Raw genomic sequence first — 16,926 nt, forward strand, 5'->3', positions numbered from 1 at the left:
AAAGAGAAATTAAGGAATTTTGTCAGAGACTTATTACTAGCGAGGTAAAGTAGAAAGGTCAAAGATCTGAAATGGTAGCAGCTCCTACGAGGCATGAAAAGCAAGACCAAAGTCAATGTATCATTGCCTGTCAGGATGAACCAGAGAGGTAGACCATTTGAATGTTTATTTCTTGGTGTGTAAACACAGATAAGTGAAATCAATTTACTTGCTGCTTTTGTACAATGAAATCACCTTCCACTCCTGAAAGACACCATGCAGTTTTGTTACATTGATTTCCAATGTACTCATAAAATGGCTAGAAATAGTTAGTAAATTGGCTCCCTTGTATCTCAATTTATGTGTGAAACTGTAAAAATCACTGGGAGTCATTCAGGGGCTTATAGTACTTCCCCAGGAGTTCAGATTAAATATGTTTTCTAGTATTTGATACATATCTTTGGAAATGGTCACAGAATTTTTTGTTGAACAGCTGTTCAAACTCAATAAAATTCAGAAATTGAGGTCTTATTTCTCAGGTCTTATTAGCAACAAATAATGAGTATTCCCAAACTGTTGAATGAATTAATTAATGGGGGCATACATAATTAGTCTTTTGATAATTAATTACTTCATAAAAAAGAAAAAAATGGATTCAGGAGAAGATGCAGGTGCTGACTGCACTAAGACTCCCTTGCTTCCTTAAAAATACCTGGTTTTGTAAGGTTAATGCAGCACTAGAATCAAAACTCTTTTTTTTTTTTGTTGGCTTAATCAACTTTATGTCGTGTGTACATTATTAGCTTAACAGTAAGTTAGTTCTGTTCCATACCTGAATGCTCTGACAGTGTTACCTCATGTCAATACTTCTAGGAAATTAAAAAATATCTTTCCTGCATTTTTTCTCCCGTACCTGCTAGTTTGTTTCTGCTGTCCCTGCCACTTCTGTTTACAACTTTCATTGGATCATGGGTATTTTCCTATGCTTGTCCTTTTTAACCAGGTGACAAAACAAAAACAAAGTATGATTGAAGTTCGTAGATGATACAGAAATTGTGTTGTGGATGAGCATTAATTTTAGTATATCAAAATGTTAGTTTCTTTCACAGGAATACAATTAACTACAACATTATTGTAATGTTTAAAAAATCAGGCAACTCAAAGATTAATGTACCGTTCTTCCAAAACCTTACCATTATTTTTTCCCAGCCCACAAGCCTGTATTCAGAATCCTGGGGAAAAAAACAACTTTGAATCGTCGTGTATGAAGAGGGAGGGGGAAAAAAAAAGTTAATGAAAAGCTTGTAAGGCAGAATTCCTAGTTAATTAAGAGTTAGTCTAAAATAGACAGGTGGGCCTTCTTGTTTGGTTTTGCTTGTGATGACAGGAGAAGGTGATGGAGGAGCTTCAAAGTACTTCTACGCTAGCACAAAGATCTCTTTCCAAAGCATAACATTATTTTTAAGTGTTTCAGCAGACCAAGTTCCTAATTCTGCAATTGCTTGTATTGATTTATTTTTTAAAAATATTTGTACGTGAGACAGAGTCTACAAGTGGGGGGAGAGATGCCTGCTTTTTATGTGTAAGAAGCATTAAGATAATGCTTGAACTAAACTTGGAACTTTCTGAAGGGAAACATGATCTAGACTTCAGAAAAAAAAAATAAATAAATATATAAAAATAGGTTTTTAAGAGATTGTCAGCAGTAGGTCCATAATTACTTTAAGTTTTTAGAAGTTGAATTTAAAACTACTTTAAAAAAAAAAGTTACCTGACCAGCTTTAAAAGCAGTATTACAATAAAACTGTAGAAGTAGAAAATTTGGACAGTTGCCTATTGGATAAGTATTTTAGTAAATAGTTCACTTTTTATTAAAAAAAAAAAAGTCTGTTTTCATTTTGAGTTGCTGTTTTCCTAAATGTTTTAGGTGGATTCAGCTATGTTGCTAGAAGAGGTTAAATCCCTTGTTCGTGATGGTTATACAGCCTTGATGGACCAGCGGTGTCGCAGTGCTGAACAAGCCTTTTCACAATTACTGAGCATTCTAAATCCTCCAGAATTAAAGGTAAATAATTGAGAGGAATAACTTAGTTATTAGGGTAATTGAGCTTTATTCTTTCAATACTGTGTGTCATTCCTTCCTTCAACCAAAATAAGTGTTGCTGAGTTGTTGCCTGTGATGTTGACTCCAGTGTTAGGTGTTGCACTGATACGTATGCCAAGGAGCTTAAAAATAAAAAAATTGAGAACAGGATAAGAGAACTATGGTATTATATCTTTGTAATTCTATCTTTGTAATGTTCAGCATACACATGTACATTTCTATATACAATTTTTAAAATATTTACCAAACTACTTAATATGAAACTACTGTCTGTTGTTAGCTTTACTGATAATGTTGTAGGGTGAAAATAATTTAATATTATTCTGATCAGGTAATGCCTTGATGCAAGTATTGGGAATTTTTGTGTGAGTGTATCTAGTCATTCTGCCAGTGACCCAACTGGCATCCTAATTTTTTTCAATCTACTGTAGCATTAAGTTTTCTGTGAACATTTGTGTGCACATGCATCTCTGTACTTCAAGGTCTCATTTTAGTAAGAGCTATTGCAGTACCAACAACAAGTCTGTACTAAATGCATTACTAAGCAAGTAATGCACCAACCCATCTGGAATTGTGACCTAGTTTATTAGAAGGTAAAATTTTGAGAGAAGTTTTTTTATTTAAAAACATAACAGAATCTGCTCGATTCTGAATATGAAATCCAGCAAAGTTACACTGTACTACATGAAAACATACCAAGGTCAGTAATTGTAGCATTTTTAAAAGGATCAGGATGTATCACTCTGATGTATCAGGATGAAATGACCAGCAGTAAAGGTGCAGTTTACCTTCACTTCTTATGCTGATTGTAACATTAATCTGTGTAGAAACTATGATGGTTTCCTGTGTCTATTGTGGTGAAGATTTTCAATTTACAGTAGATAGTAATGTTCTTATTACTAGCCAAGTGTTTTTGCGCTATTACTATAATTTGACTCTATTTACAGCAATTGAATCTTCGTATTATTAATTATGTTGTAATCATCTATGGACATGCCACTGCTCTCCTTGGAATAGGACAGCCTGAGGTATGACATTAAGATACTATATTGCTTTTATTCAAAGTTTTAGTTCAGGCAGTTGATCATCTGTTTTTGTCTCCTCTTAACAGACATAAAAAGAGTTGGGAAGGAAAGCATTGCCACAGTTTTGAAAGCCATGTGTGTATTTTTTTAAATCTGGGACTAGGTCTTTAATAGTTTTAGACAACTTAAGCTACCAAATAAGAAAAGTACTTTTTAAGGTTTCAAATGAGATTCTTAAGTATTACTGAAGTATATTCATTTTTTTCTTCAACTTCATCTTTGTCATAACATGGTTATGCACTAATCTTCAAAAAAAAAATAATAAATAAATAAAATGTTTCTGGTTCCAGAAAACACCAAAACAGAAGGATGCACCCTTTCCCCCTGCCCTGCTTCAGTATTGTTTATAAATATTCAGTGTCTTTCAATTAATTAAAAATGTCTGGGTATCAGTAAGCTCAATTAGCTCATATCATTATTTTTTTAGAGCCCTTTGTGTGTGAACATAAAACTGTTTAATTCTGTTTACAGTTCATAGGACTGATCAAACAACAGGGCATATTGACCCACTCTACTGGAGGGAAAAAGAGGGGAAAAACTGAAAAGCCTCTGGCTAAATGTCATGTTCTTGTCTTAAATTTATTTTCAAGGCACTGACAAAGGCCGAAGACCAGTTTAACAAAATAATTGAACAGTACCAGGAAGAAAGATTTGATTGTCTGGCATACTATGGAATTGGAAAAGTATACCTCAGGCAAAACAGGTTTGTGTAATAAAAAGTTTCAATACTTGATACAAAAAATATTTTCATTTGTGGTAGTCCTGCATGATTTTTTAGTAATTATTCTTTGTTAATCAACACATTCAAATATCAGAATGATTTATTACAAATTTATTTTTTTTCTTTTAAAAATGTAATGGAAGCTGCTGAATCCAGCAGACTCCAGGGTATGGGGACGTGACCGGTCAACCAGCACACCCCCCCAGTGGAGGAGAGCTCATAGGCAGAGTAAAAAACGATAAGTTTGGGGAAGAATGCATTGTAAAGAAAGCTGAACTTCTTTCAACACCAGGGAGACAAGGGAGTAACCTTGGTTTTAGATAAGCCAGCTGCATCAGTGAGTCATCAAGTTTCCTGAAATAAATAGCAATGATCTTCCTGAGCTAGCCAGACAAGAATAGGGGGGCGCGTGTATGTGGCTCAGCCTGACAAAATGTGTAAAAAGTAGACAACTAATCTTTGAAGAGAGCAATGGGCTGGCTTCAGTTCACAAATTCCTTTCTAGAAGCTGGAAACTCCCAGCTTGTGCTGTGATTTCAGGATAGTATCCAGTATCGCTCTACTAAATCAAAATCCCAATCAAAAGCCTATGGTGGGTTGATCTTAGATGCCCCTGCACCCTTGTCCCCCACCCCCGCTGGCCAAAACCCAACCCTTGCCTTTTAAACCTAATACAATGCCAGCCTTATCCAATGAGTAAGTTTGATATTAACCATTAACCCCTACTCCGTGTGGAATATCTGAAAGAACCTGGCCAGGGAGTGTTGGACTCTGGGAGGGGTTTCCTCCTTCCTGCTGCTGCAGTGTAGCCAGGTCTGTTCTAAGACCAAGAAGTTGCCTGTGTCCCAGTCCCATGGCTGTGGCTGTCCCTTCCCTTTGCAGTTTTGGCTGGTAGAAGCTTAGCTTTAGGCTGTGTCTAGAAGAGTTGCACACACCCACAGACACTTGTGAATAGAGCTGGCCACACAGGCTGCCTCTTCAACACCCATGCAGCACTATCTGAACTCACACAAAACATAAGTACAGGTAGCAGCATCCTCTGCCTCCTCCCTGGCTGACTGGGATTGAAGGTGGCTAGTGAAACTATGCATGTCCTCACGCTCCAGATTAACAAGCGCACCCACAGTCATGTATCCCTTGAATATCAGCACAGGCTCTCATTCTGCTTAATATCCATGCATGAACTCTGGACCCTTTACCCAGCCACTGCCACAGGCCTCAAGTCTTTTACACTGGATAGCCATTTATTATCACATAATTTAATTCTTTTTCATCCCACGTACTCTTATTGTTACTGTTTGTTTTTCTTGGATCATAAAATGAACAATGAAAGAATCATATTCTGAGCAGAAGTCATTGATAGATGATGTGAACGTGTTGTGCCTGCTTAAACTTCAGATTCTCAGATGCACTTGATCAGTTTATGAAGTCTCAAACAATGGTCAGTCGTAAGATTGTACCCGGAGTGTTAACTTGGCCCACAACATCTCAGGTCATTGAAGAAACACGAAAAGAGAATTTACAGGTATGTTTAACCACAAAAATAAAAATCCTATTCTCTCAAATGGACATTCCAAAAAAAAAAAAAAAAAATCTCCCAAAGCTCAGTAGTGTGACTCTTAGGTTGTCATCCTCACTTTGTTCCTTCCCCCCCATTATCAAGGCCAAGGAAGGTGGAGGACAGAAGTGAGGAGGGGTTCTGCATGAAGCAGCCAGTGCAAATAAACTTCCTAGAGCACTGTCAACCCCAAAGCCTGGTCTGTGCAGAGAAGAGCTCTTTTTGCAATGGCAAAACTGTACTCTTGGAAAGCATACCATTTACAGCATAAGGGCAGGTCTCTGTATAGGAGTTTATACTTTAATATTTTTATGTAATGATGTGGTTCTAATCAGCCCCAAGTTGTACATAATGGGGATTTGATGTTATCGAACTAAATGGCTATGAATACTATATGCAATGTAATGTTAGAGAGAACACGTTAGAAATGAGAATTAGCAAAAATATGAAGTTGAAAATTGTATAAGTAATGCTATATTTAAAACCAAATGGGATACTTTGACTGTATAGTTCTTAAGGTAAAATTCTTTGTTTGAATTGAAAAATCCAACTTCTGGTTCTGAAATTACAGATTACTCTTTTGTATTGAAAAGCTTTTTAATTTTTGGTGGTGTTATTGCTTTGAAGTTTACCATGCCATGAAAGTCAAGACACATGAGCTCCTCAGCATGCAGACACTCTGACACAGCAGAGCATGTGAGGTTACTCACTGTATGAAAGTGGCTATACTGTATTAACCTGTTTTGTTTCTGGTCAAAGCAGCAGTTCTGTTGTTTTCTAACAGTGTGACGTGTGCAATGATTTCTCACAGACATCAGGCTAATACTGTAGTAAGCTGGCCTTATACAGCTGTGGTCCGGGACTGCTGGAGGGCTTAATGCAAATATCTGAAAAGCTGCAACTGGAGGTCTATTTGTTTCTAATAATGTTTCATTAATTTGGGCTCAATGCCAACACCAAGGGACTTGGAACACACTTGACATTATCCTATTTTAATATCTTTACCTTCAGACGCTGTTTAGGGAGACCTCACTAGCTCCAGTGCAGCACCAGGTCTGAGCTTTCCCTGGGAATTTTGGTATAGAAAACTTACTATATTCTCATGCAATTCAAATTTGTTAAGCATATATAAACCTGCACATAGGAAAACTATGGTTACTTAGTTGATAGCAATTCAAATGAACTTTTGAATATTTTGGCATAAATCTTGAATGGCTTTCACTAGTAAAAGTTACCTTTTGGTATTAGTTGTATGTATTAGTTCAAAAAGTGATGTCTGTCTGTTTCACTGGAAAGTTCCCTAGAAGTAGATATTTAATCTTCTCCTGGTTTCTGTGCAATTTATCTGATATTGTTTTATGTTTCTCAGTTGATCTTAAAGAATTGTATCGAGGAGTGCAAGTTCCCTCCAGAACCAGATGCAGTCTGTCGCTATCAGCAATGCCATGGCCACTCCAAAATCCAAATATTTTTTACAGATCCAGACTTTAAGGTAAATTTTAGTTTAAAAGGGTTTGGGAAATGCAGTATCCTGTTTTCATGTTTTCTATCCACTTTTATATTAGAACACTATCTAAAGCACACCATTTCATTATATCTTTTGTTAGTTGTGCACTGTTTTTCTGTTGTTTTCAAAGATGTTAATATTATTTTCCAATGTTAGGGTTTTATACGTATTACCTGCTGTCAGCAATGTAGAGTGGAATTTCATATCAGCTGTTGGAAAAAGTTGAAAACTACAAACTACAGTGATAAAAATGATAAGGTAAGACCTGTGTCAGACTAGAAGTTTTTTTGTCAATGTTACAGCATTCCTTTGGTCTGTGGCAAGTGAAGTGAAACATATATATGGCTGTAACATTCATTTGACAATAGCAAGAAGAGAGACAGGAAAGAGGGGTCTCTTGCTAAATTGTCTAATATGCAAGTGTGGGCAAAGCTTTCTTTCGTCTACAGAAGAAAGGCTTGTGTATTTGTGGTGGTTTTACCCTGCTACACAGCAGAGCTCCACTATAACCACTCTCTTGTTGCCCCTCCTCAAAGGAAAAGGGGAAAAAAAATACAATGAAAAGGGCTCAAGGGTTGAGATCACAGGGGACAGGGAGGTCACTCAATTATCATTACAGGGAAAACAAACTTGGTATAGGAAGATTAAAATAATTTGCTGCATATTACTAACAGGCTACAGAACAGTGGGAAGCTAAAAGCAAGCTAAAACCACCATAAAAACACCTTCCTCCTATCCACTCTCTCCTACCTCCTCCCCCTGAGCAGCAGAGAGGAATGGGGTCAGTCCCCAACACTTCTCCACTGCTCCCTCACAGTCCCTCCCTGCCCCTGGTCCCCATGGGGTCCCTCCCACGGGATGCCGTCCTTCCCCAACTGAGCCTGTGGGGGCTGCCCACAGGCAGCAGCTCTTCAAGCACTGCTCCCACACGGCTCTGTACTTGCCCAGGGCCTGCTCCTGTGGGGGCTCTCCATGGGCCGCAGCCTCCTCCAGGCCACATCCACCTACTCCTCCACAGGGGGGCTGCAGCGTGGAGATCTGCTCCATGTGGGACCCATGGGCTGCAGGGGGACAGCCTGCTCCACCAGGGGCCTCTCCACAGGCCACAGGGGAACTGCTGCTGCCTGCCTGGAGCACCTCCTGCCCTCCTGCTGCAGTGACCTTGGGGGCTGCAAGGCTGGTTCTGACCCCTCTCTTCAGGCTGCTGTTGCATGGCCTTTTCTCCCTTTCTTAAATCTATTCTCACAGAGGTGCAAACAACATCACTTACTGGTTCAGCTCTGACCAGCAGTGGGTCTCTTTTGGAGACCCATTGGACAGCTGCTTGGCCCCACTCACAGAGGCCACCCCTGCGGCCCCCACTCCTACCAAAATCTTGCCACATAAATCCAATGCAGTATGCTTAGCCCGTTTCTATTGCATCAATTATGTCCTCCCATATGGAAGTGTATTCCTTCTACAGTCTTGCTGTTGAAGAAACAAATTGACATTGAGTATATCTAAAGTAATTTTACAAAAGATTATATTGGCAGTAAGTATAAAATGAAGGGTAATCCAGGGAGGGTATGAACTCATAAAGTAATATTCCTAAAGTTGACTCTTGAACCTGAAGTTGGAGGATGAGGGGATTTACTGTGGCTTTGAGAATAACAAGTATATGCCATAGGTATAGGAACCTTTGGATTTGCAGTCCTTGCCAAGTGAGCTGTGATTTTCTATCCTCATCCAGTAAGAGTTTAGGCACGTGGTAGCTTTAATTACCTTGTTGAACTCAAATAAAGAAACTGTAATCTGTATAAAAACATAGAATTTGTATGAATTTAAATGTCTTCTTTGTGTGTACCGTTTTCTCCTACAGGATTTTCTTCAAGAATTATGTTTCACTCCTGATTGTACGGGCCTTATTTCAAAAATAGTTATTTTCAATTCTTCTGGTTTGGTAAAATGCGAAGTAAGTAAATGTTCATATAAAATATGAAAATAATCTTTAAAATATTTACTTTGGTGAAGGAGATAAAGTGAAGGTGATAATGTAACTCAGAAATAATATGCAAGCTCATAAGTAATATGTTATCTTCACTAAAAATCTGAGCATTATTTAGGGACGTAAATTACCTGTTCTGTTCTTAACCTTGTTTTGGTTAGAACTGTCACTGAAGGGAACTGGAAATGTTTCTGTTGCTCTGTGAGAAGAAAAGAAAAAAAAAAAAAAAAAAAGATTGTAAAGTTTGCTTCCTGCCTACTAGTAAACTAGAACTAGAAACAGCATCCAGTTCTTCTGGCCTTGTGTTATATTTCCACTTGTCTTTTTTTTTTCAGAGAAATATATTGCTGTGTACTAAGTTGTAGTAGTAGAAACCGGTATTTAGGTAGACATTCATGAGGCATATGTGCAAGGGTGCACAGTGTCTTTTGCAGTATTACTTTCATTGTTTTCCAAAGCTTCAAATGCTGTTCGGTTTTGAGAACATCAATGTTGCGTTGTAACCTAAGTTTTAATCAATGTGATGTCAATTGTTTTGGTAGTTTGAACAAAAAATCACAAAACCTAAGGAACCACCAAGAGCCAATATTAAACAGAAATGCTCAAGGTAAGCTCTCTACCATTTAAAAATAAGTTCAGTCATATTGGAGGAGTGAGTTTTTTCTAGAAATTTATTTCTTATGAATTGCTAAAACACCACAGGTACTTTGGAAAGCTATTCTTGTGCTTTACATCTGAAAAGATGTATTTGAATGAATGGAAATCATTTTTTGATTAAAAAAAAAAAAAAAAGCAGATCGACTAGGAAGTCGGGTAAAAGTACTTTATTGTCCCATCATAAAAATATTTAAATTAACTTATAAACCTGTAGCTCTGTATATTATTTTTATAAATATGAGCACAGAAGGGCATTGACTGATATTTCTGAATAAATTATTGTTTAAAATTATTGTTAGCTCTCTAGTGGTCTTAGTTCTATAAAACATAATTTTTATTTTGGTCACAGGATGTGACCATTCCTCTTCAAATATATGGGATATGAGTTGTTGCAAAAACTGATATACCGCACCTTCCTATTGAGGATTACATTGTGCATTGCACCATTGATTTCCTGGCAACTAGCACCTGACTATAGCTTTTGACTATAAATGGACATAGACATCTTTTAAGCCCATATACCTGAAACCGAATTCACTGTGAAATGTGTGGGTGGTGAAGTAACATCATATGGCACAATTATGATGCAGAGGCTACGTGTAGAACTTAGGAACTCTCTTTACTTCAGCTCTCCATGCATGTCCTTCATTTGTGCTAAGATATTTAACAATTGGAATGCTAAAAGAATGGTTTTCTGTTATTTTTCGTAATGGCTTGGGTGTCCTAATAAAAACACAGTGTTGCAAGTTGAGTGCATCTGGATTAGAATACCACCACTATTTTCAACCTTAAATTGCAAGCGTTGTTCTATTCCTATGTTGCTAGAGGGAAGAAGTCAGCAAGATTTTAGCTGTGTGGGAGAAGAATCACTGCATAGCATAAGTTCAGTACCACACTATCTAGCAAAGTTTATAGGAATGATTAGAAATCAATGTAAATAAAAACTCCATACAGTAATGCTATTTCAGTAAGTTAGTACCAAAACCTTTGACATAACTGAATTGAGCTTAACACAATTCAGTTAACTATAGCTATAGTATAGCTATAGTATAGTATACTATATATACTATAGTATATAATATATATACTGTAGTGTATGTATAGTGTATATACACCATATATATACTATATATTATATATACTATAGTATATAGTATAGTATATACTATAGTATATGTACTATATATATTATTGTGTATATATATAATGTGTGTATATATATACTATATATATACACACACTGGTGTGTGTGTATATATATATACTGTATATATACAGTATATACTCTATATAGTATATATACTATATATAGAGTGTATATATATACTATATATAGTATATAGTACATATATACTATAGTGTATATACTCTATATACTATAGTATATACGTACTATATACTATATATAGTATATAGAATATACTATATAGAATATAGTGTATACTATATATTATATAGAATATAGTATATACTATACTATATACTAGTATAGTATACTATATATAGTATGTACTATATATAGTATATGTACTATAGTATATTGTATACTATAGCTGAAGCAAAATTATAAATAATGAGACATTAAAATTAATTTAGAGCATCTTCTTGGAATAAAAATAAGTTAATAAAAGTCATGTGGTATTATTTGGTGCAAAATGTGTTATAAATTGAGAAAGGAAAAAAAAGTATTTCAGGTACTTAATGCTATTTCAGACATTAAAAGTAAAATTCGGAGTAAAATAATTTCAGGAATCTTGAGAATATTCCTACCATTACATACTTGCAGTTATGAGACTTTAATGAAATTTTGTGGTTTCTTAATGAGTTAAAAAAAAAAAGTTTTATTATATATGTACTATTCAAAATAATATTTTACAGTGGAATGGAAGTGTATAGCTATTGTAAGACATGGAAAAAAAGTTAATTTGCCAAAGTAATTAGGCACATTTATCTTAACATTAGATTCACTGTTTAATTGTTTTTATCAGTTTTAGGAAGCTAGAAATGAAACAAGAAAAAAAAATACGAAGAAAATGTGCACGGAAGGATGCACTGAATGCTGCTAAACAGAAAATAGAAGAAAACCAGATGGGAAATGAACCATCTCAATACCGTGATCACAGTGGTATGTAGAATTATGGATGATTGTTCTAAAACAATATGAGATACCATAGTTAGCATTCTGGATGTCCTAAATCAAATGACAGAAAACTACTAATTTTGGACATACCCTCCCCAGCCCTGAAGACTTGTATAATCTTACCATAGGAACTTAAATTTATGCTAAGGATTGCTTTTTTCAGTTTTGGTTTTAGTCTCTATAAATAACTGGAAGTTTGTACTGTATGATGGTTTATGTTCCTTTTTGAACCAAGGAATCAAGAATGAAGTTCTTCATGTCTGAGCAGTCTCTGCTAGACTGATAGTCTTTGCATCCAAGGTATATGCTTGGATGTTCAGAAATGTGCTTTTGCTCTGGAAACTGATGCTTGGGGAAGTTCTCTCTCTGCATCAGGGCTGGCATACAGCCTGCGCAGAAAAAAATAAATTTGTACAGGCAATTGCTTCAAGCTGCTGCTATTGGCAGGTAAAAAAAACATATTCTTTCCAAAATCCAGTCGAGGTGCTAAGGATTACTTTGTTGTGTAAACCAGATTTAAAGCCACGTACTGTCAAATTTATGAAGATAAAGAAAGTTTATATATTAAAAAATATATACATTACATATTAAAAAAATATTCTGTAATTTTAGGTATTGTGAAAAAGCTAATATTAAAAATCCAGGAAAAAGAAAACTCCACTTAGTCCAGATTCTCTGTGCTTTAAAGTTGATGCTTTTATTTGTGGCAAATAAACATGAAATCCTGTTATTCTTTTTTTTTTTTTTAATCCCACTTTAGGTTATGCAGGCTATGATCAAGGCTTATATACTGGTGATAGAGTCCTTCAGCGTATCAGTCAAAATGCTGAGCAAATAAAAACTGCTGTTCGTGATGCTTCCAAACTGTTAAAGGAATTGCTTTCCTGGTCTGTAATCAATGGGGAGGATTACACATCATATTGCAAAACTAGCAGCATGTCACATGCAGTGATGGAGCAGCTCATCAGTTACTTAATTCAGGAAAAAAACAGAGTGAAAACAAGGGGTTTTATTCATGTGTTGAGTGAGCTGGAAGAAGTGGATCCCAAGTTACAGAAGTGGATGAAACACCTTAACAACTTGGGTAGGCTATATGTTTATGTAATAGCAGAAGACCTTACCTGGTCATAATTGTTCAGTCTGCAGATGAAGATAACCTATATTTTCCAGTCTTGCTTTGTTAACATTGATGGGTGATGAAGTGAAACTTTCTTCTTCATTTATTTGATCCGTAGAGGGATTTCTAGAGAAGAAGATATGACCATCAGTAACACAGCAACCACCTCTCTCTTCTCTGCAGAGACAAATTTTTCTGAATAAGTAAAGCATTTTAATGTAGGCAGGGCTTTGCCCATGTAGGAAAAAGAGAACTAAACAATTTTTGTATGCCAACATTTTTTTAGGCTTAAATGAGACTATTTGTCTAAATCATTTGTTTCTGGGAAGATATGGTAAGATCACCTGGAAGTAGTTTAACTTAGTTCTCTTTGGTAGTGTTGCCTTGCTATGTGGTTTCCTATTGAATTTATAATTGGATAAAGATGCAAGTTTCTTTTTGCAGGCAAAATGGACGTAAGGTGCCAAGGGTTCTTTATTTTGTGTTGTATCCATGCCCTTGAAGGAATTTGTATAGATTTATTATAGTAAAATTCATGTAAAATCCATTTGTCTTTTTTAGCTTGCATTTTCAAGATAAAAAAGTTTTTACATAATCTTTCATCTACCATATATTTAATTTCTGGAATAAGCTGTTCCTCTTTTAAGAGGAATATCACACTTGAAAAACAAATTGAGGCCTCAATAAAATGCTATCTTTTTCCTGCTCTTTCAGGGTTGACAGCTACAGAGAACTTTTTCCTTCAATATGGACAATTTTTAAAAGAACTTGATCTTTCTATTTTAACAACACTTTGGAATGAGAAGTATGGTAGTAAATTTGATTACGTGTCAACGAGTTCTGAAGACAAAGAAGTTCTTGACTATTTCTCAAAACCGCCTCTAGAAAAAGCTCGTTGTTTTATATGGCTGTTAGAACTCAATAGAGAAAATTTTCCATCTCTTCATCAAGCTTTAGATGAGTTCTTTGATAAAATGGGTAAATATGCTAAGGTCTCTATTCTCATAAGAATTGTATTTCTTCTGTCTTTACACCTCATCTGGTGTACTCTGCAAAAGGCTGAAACCTCAGTAAATTACTAACCTCATTATATGGGAACTTACGTGTTCAGTGCATAAAATTCAATAGAGTCTAAAAGGCAAATCACCCTTTTAAAGGGTACGGTCTGCTGTTTGTTTCAAGTGCCACAACTACCACATAAGTTAACCTTTATGCATATATGCAGTCCAAACAAAATCGTTTTTTTTCTTTAATTTTAAGCATAATGATTCTGCAACAACAGTCTTAGAGATGCCTCAATGGTATTTGAGGGAGTATAATAATTATTACTGTGATTTCGTAGTTCACAGTTCTAAATTACTTGAAATAGTAATATTTTAGTTTATGAATATGACTTTGTTATCATTTTAATAGATGACCCTACCATCATATTAAAGAAGCAGGGAAATGAAGATATATTGGTAAGTTAACCTAGATATCAATCTTAATAATATGTGAAATCCCTTGCTCTTTTCTTTGATGAATTAGAAATACAAGAATGAAGTAAAAGCAATTACAATAAAACTATTTTTATTTCAGTGTTACTTATATCTTAAAACAAATTGACGATTTCTGGTTCTCTCATTAAATTACTGTTAGTAGAATTGTGTTAATATATAATCAAGTGCCATTAAAAAATGAAGATGCATTTTAGTTCCTCCATCATTGCTTATCTTAATAACAATTTGAAGTGACCCAAACTTCTGATGGTTTTGTTTGCTTCTTGTTCTGTTCAAACCAGAATAAGAATTCTAGCATGACATTTTTGAACTCATATACTGGTTTTGGAAATGCATCATAATTTTATTCTAATAAAAAAGTGATTCTTTTTTTCTTGCAGACTAACAATATCAAAGTTAAAAACAAAAACAGAAAGAAGAACTGTAGAGATTCAAAGGTCAGTAACTTTTTAGCTGCTTACTATAAATAGTCTTTTTAGAGTTGCTGGAGGTCAGATGTATAGTGTCTGTTTTCCTGAATATATTGTGGAGGTTATTCCGTGAAATGATTTTTTTCTGAAGAAGTAGTAAGCTGTGTAGACTCAATTAACACAATTTTCCTTGTTTTGTTACAGTATGAATTTGTCAACATAAAATGAGTTTCTAGACCTGGAAAATAGATTATTTATGAATAACTTTGGTTCTGACTGTGTACTAGTAACCTCAATCTATCCACTGTCCTCGTACTTTGATCTTAAATTCTTATATGTAAAAGTAAAAAACATCCGTGAATACCATCCTCAGACTGCACTATATAATTAGTATGTCACATCCATTTAGTTTTGCATTGATAAATTTCAAATTTGGCAAAAGGCTATTTAGCAGTCCATTTGAGGATGAAGAATGTGTCCTTATACCTCACAAAATAAATCTGAAATTTTGTTTCTAACTGTCTTTTCTGATGATTTTTATGGGTATATCAGTGACTGAAGATGCAAGTGTTTCATTTAATGCTCAGAAAAAATGTTACTTGTTCAGTGTTTTATAGATTTTGCTAGAAATAATATTCTAGCTGAAAGTGATCTTTTATATTGATTGTCTCAGATGTAATCATCTTGATTTCATCCATGCCCCCAATGTTTCCCAATGTTTATATTTTTTGTCATGAAGTTCGAGTAAAATGAAGATTCAAGCTATTTTCATCAGCCAGAACTTTCCTTTTTTTTTCCTAACTTGGACCCATTTGTACAAGTCCGTGTATTTCTAAAGTTAATAGGTAATAAAAAATAAAAGATAGCTAAAGCATGTAATAGGTGAACATAAGAATAGAAGATATAATACTAAAACTGTTGAACTAGGGATCACTCAGACTTGCTTGTAGTAAAATTATTAAAGTTTGAAGACTCTCAAATATAGTGGAAGAGATTCCTAGAAATTCAGTTGATATGCAGAGCAATGGAATGAGTTTAGACAGAAGTCTTAACAAAAAAGCTGTGTTTGTTATCTAACTCTGAAAAATCAGGCACATCTAGAGGAAAAAAAAAAAAACAAAAAACAAAACACTGTTTTGGCTGTTGGAATGTCCCAATTTCTTCTTCCAAAATAAATTCTGAAGAAGAAATTAATAATCTAAAGTTAAGAAGCTTGTCATTGTGGCTTAATACTGATAATTGTACTTAGCAGTTTTGCAGTTCCATAGTCTGCCTACTCATACTGTTCACATCAGATCATTTTCCAGTAAGAAAAATAATAATAATCTGTTTTTAATTAGTCTATTTTAGTATTATCCAGTGGAGTTAGTACAGCACCAATAGAGGAAGAAAAGATATTTATAGAAGAAAATACATTGTAAGTATCATCATGCACCTTTGCTTTTATTGCCCAAACTTCAAAGTACTTTGCCAGGTACCAGAGAAGACAGGCTTTGAAACACTTTAGAAAGTCTGGGTTCATATCTCAGTGTTTTGTGAGATGACCTTAATATGAGCTTCCAGAGAGCCATTACTTCTCTGCTTCCTGGACAGGTGTAATGGGTATTAGAATTTTAAAAATCTTAATGATATAGGAGAGAAACAAATGATTAGCAGGCTGCAGCCAAATAAGTCTTCTAGGCCAGAAGGGATTCTTTCAATTAACGTCTTATCTTCCTCTTCCATTTTACTGTAGGAAGAAATTGGTTGATAAGTCCGTATACATACCATTAGTCACAAAAGAACTTTGCCTTCTATGCTGTATCAAGCCAGTTGTGATGTAGAACATGTCTCAGAATTTTTGTGGTAATCAGCAGTCAAACTCCTGTGTCCTGAGCCTGGTTTTGCTCGCTCTTATAGATGTGAAAGCTGCTAGGAAAGAACTAAGACCTATTACTAACAGTTACTAGTTAGCAGGTCAGTTATTCTCAATTTAAGAAGTTTAGCAGTTAAGTATTTGGGGGATAACGTTTATTCTGTTGGTAGAAAAAAGAGTTTGCTGTTTGGAGTATTTCTTAGCACCTGTGTAGCTACCGTATGGTAATAATGTTCTTAGTATATGTGAAAAACGCAGTTACTTCCAGAGACAAGAATCATTGTTCCTATTCTTTTTTTCAAATCTTTAG

The 16,926-nt window shown here is 35.1% G+C and overlaps 1 protein-coding gene and 1 long non-coding RNA gene across 7 annotated transcripts in view; one reads left to right on the forward strand and one right to left on the reverse strand.

Annotated features, from left to right (window-relative positions):
- The window catches only part of TTC3 (tetratricopeptide repeat domain 3), a 61,955-nt gene that overhangs the window by 28,338 nt on the left and 16,691 nt on the right, over positions 1-16,926 (forward strand). For all 6 annotated transcript variants that reach the window (XM_027449122.3, XM_027449124.3, XM_027449123.3 and 3 more), the window contains exons 18-31: positions 1,907-2,044; positions 3,031-3,111; positions 3,759-3,871; positions 5,288-5,414; positions 6,817-6,939; positions 7,111-7,212; positions 8,813-8,905; positions 9,481-9,545; positions 11,584-11,720; positions 12,496-12,819; positions 13,567-13,830; positions 14,266-14,312; positions 14,732-14,788; positions 16,102-16,178. In XM_027449122.3, coding sequence (XP_027304923.3) covers positions 1,907-2,044; positions 3,031-3,111; positions 3,759-3,871; positions 5,288-5,414; positions 6,817-6,939; positions 7,111-7,212; positions 8,813-8,905; positions 9,481-9,545; positions 11,584-11,720; positions 12,496-12,819; positions 13,567-13,830; positions 14,266-14,312; positions 14,732-14,788; positions 16,102-16,178 — 1,748 coding nt within the window. The remainder of the gene's footprint in view (positions 1-1,906; positions 2,045-3,030; positions 3,112-3,758; positions 3,872-5,287; positions 5,415-6,816; positions 6,940-7,110; positions 7,213-8,812; positions 8,906-9,480; positions 9,546-11,583; positions 11,721-12,495; positions 12,820-13,566; positions 13,831-14,265; positions 14,313-14,731; positions 14,789-16,101; positions 16,179-16,926) is intronic.
- LOC139999286 (uncharacterized) lies at positions 9,032-16,920 on the reverse strand. The gene is made up of 3 exons (XR_011804665.1): positions 16,529-16,920; positions 12,857-12,978; positions 9,032-9,137 (listed from the first exon to the last, which is right to left on the reverse strand). It is a non-coding gene; the product is annotated as an uncharacterized lncRNA (long non-coding RNA).

Source organism: Anas platyrhynchos, chromosome 1 (genome assembly GCF_047663525.1).
Source record: "Anas platyrhynchos isolate ZD024472 breed Pekin duck chromosome 1, IASCAAS_PekinDuck_T2T, whole genome shotgun sequence".
Taxonomy (NCBI): domain Eukaryota; kingdom Metazoa; phylum Chordata; class Aves; order Anseriformes; family Anatidae; genus Anas; species Anas platyrhynchos.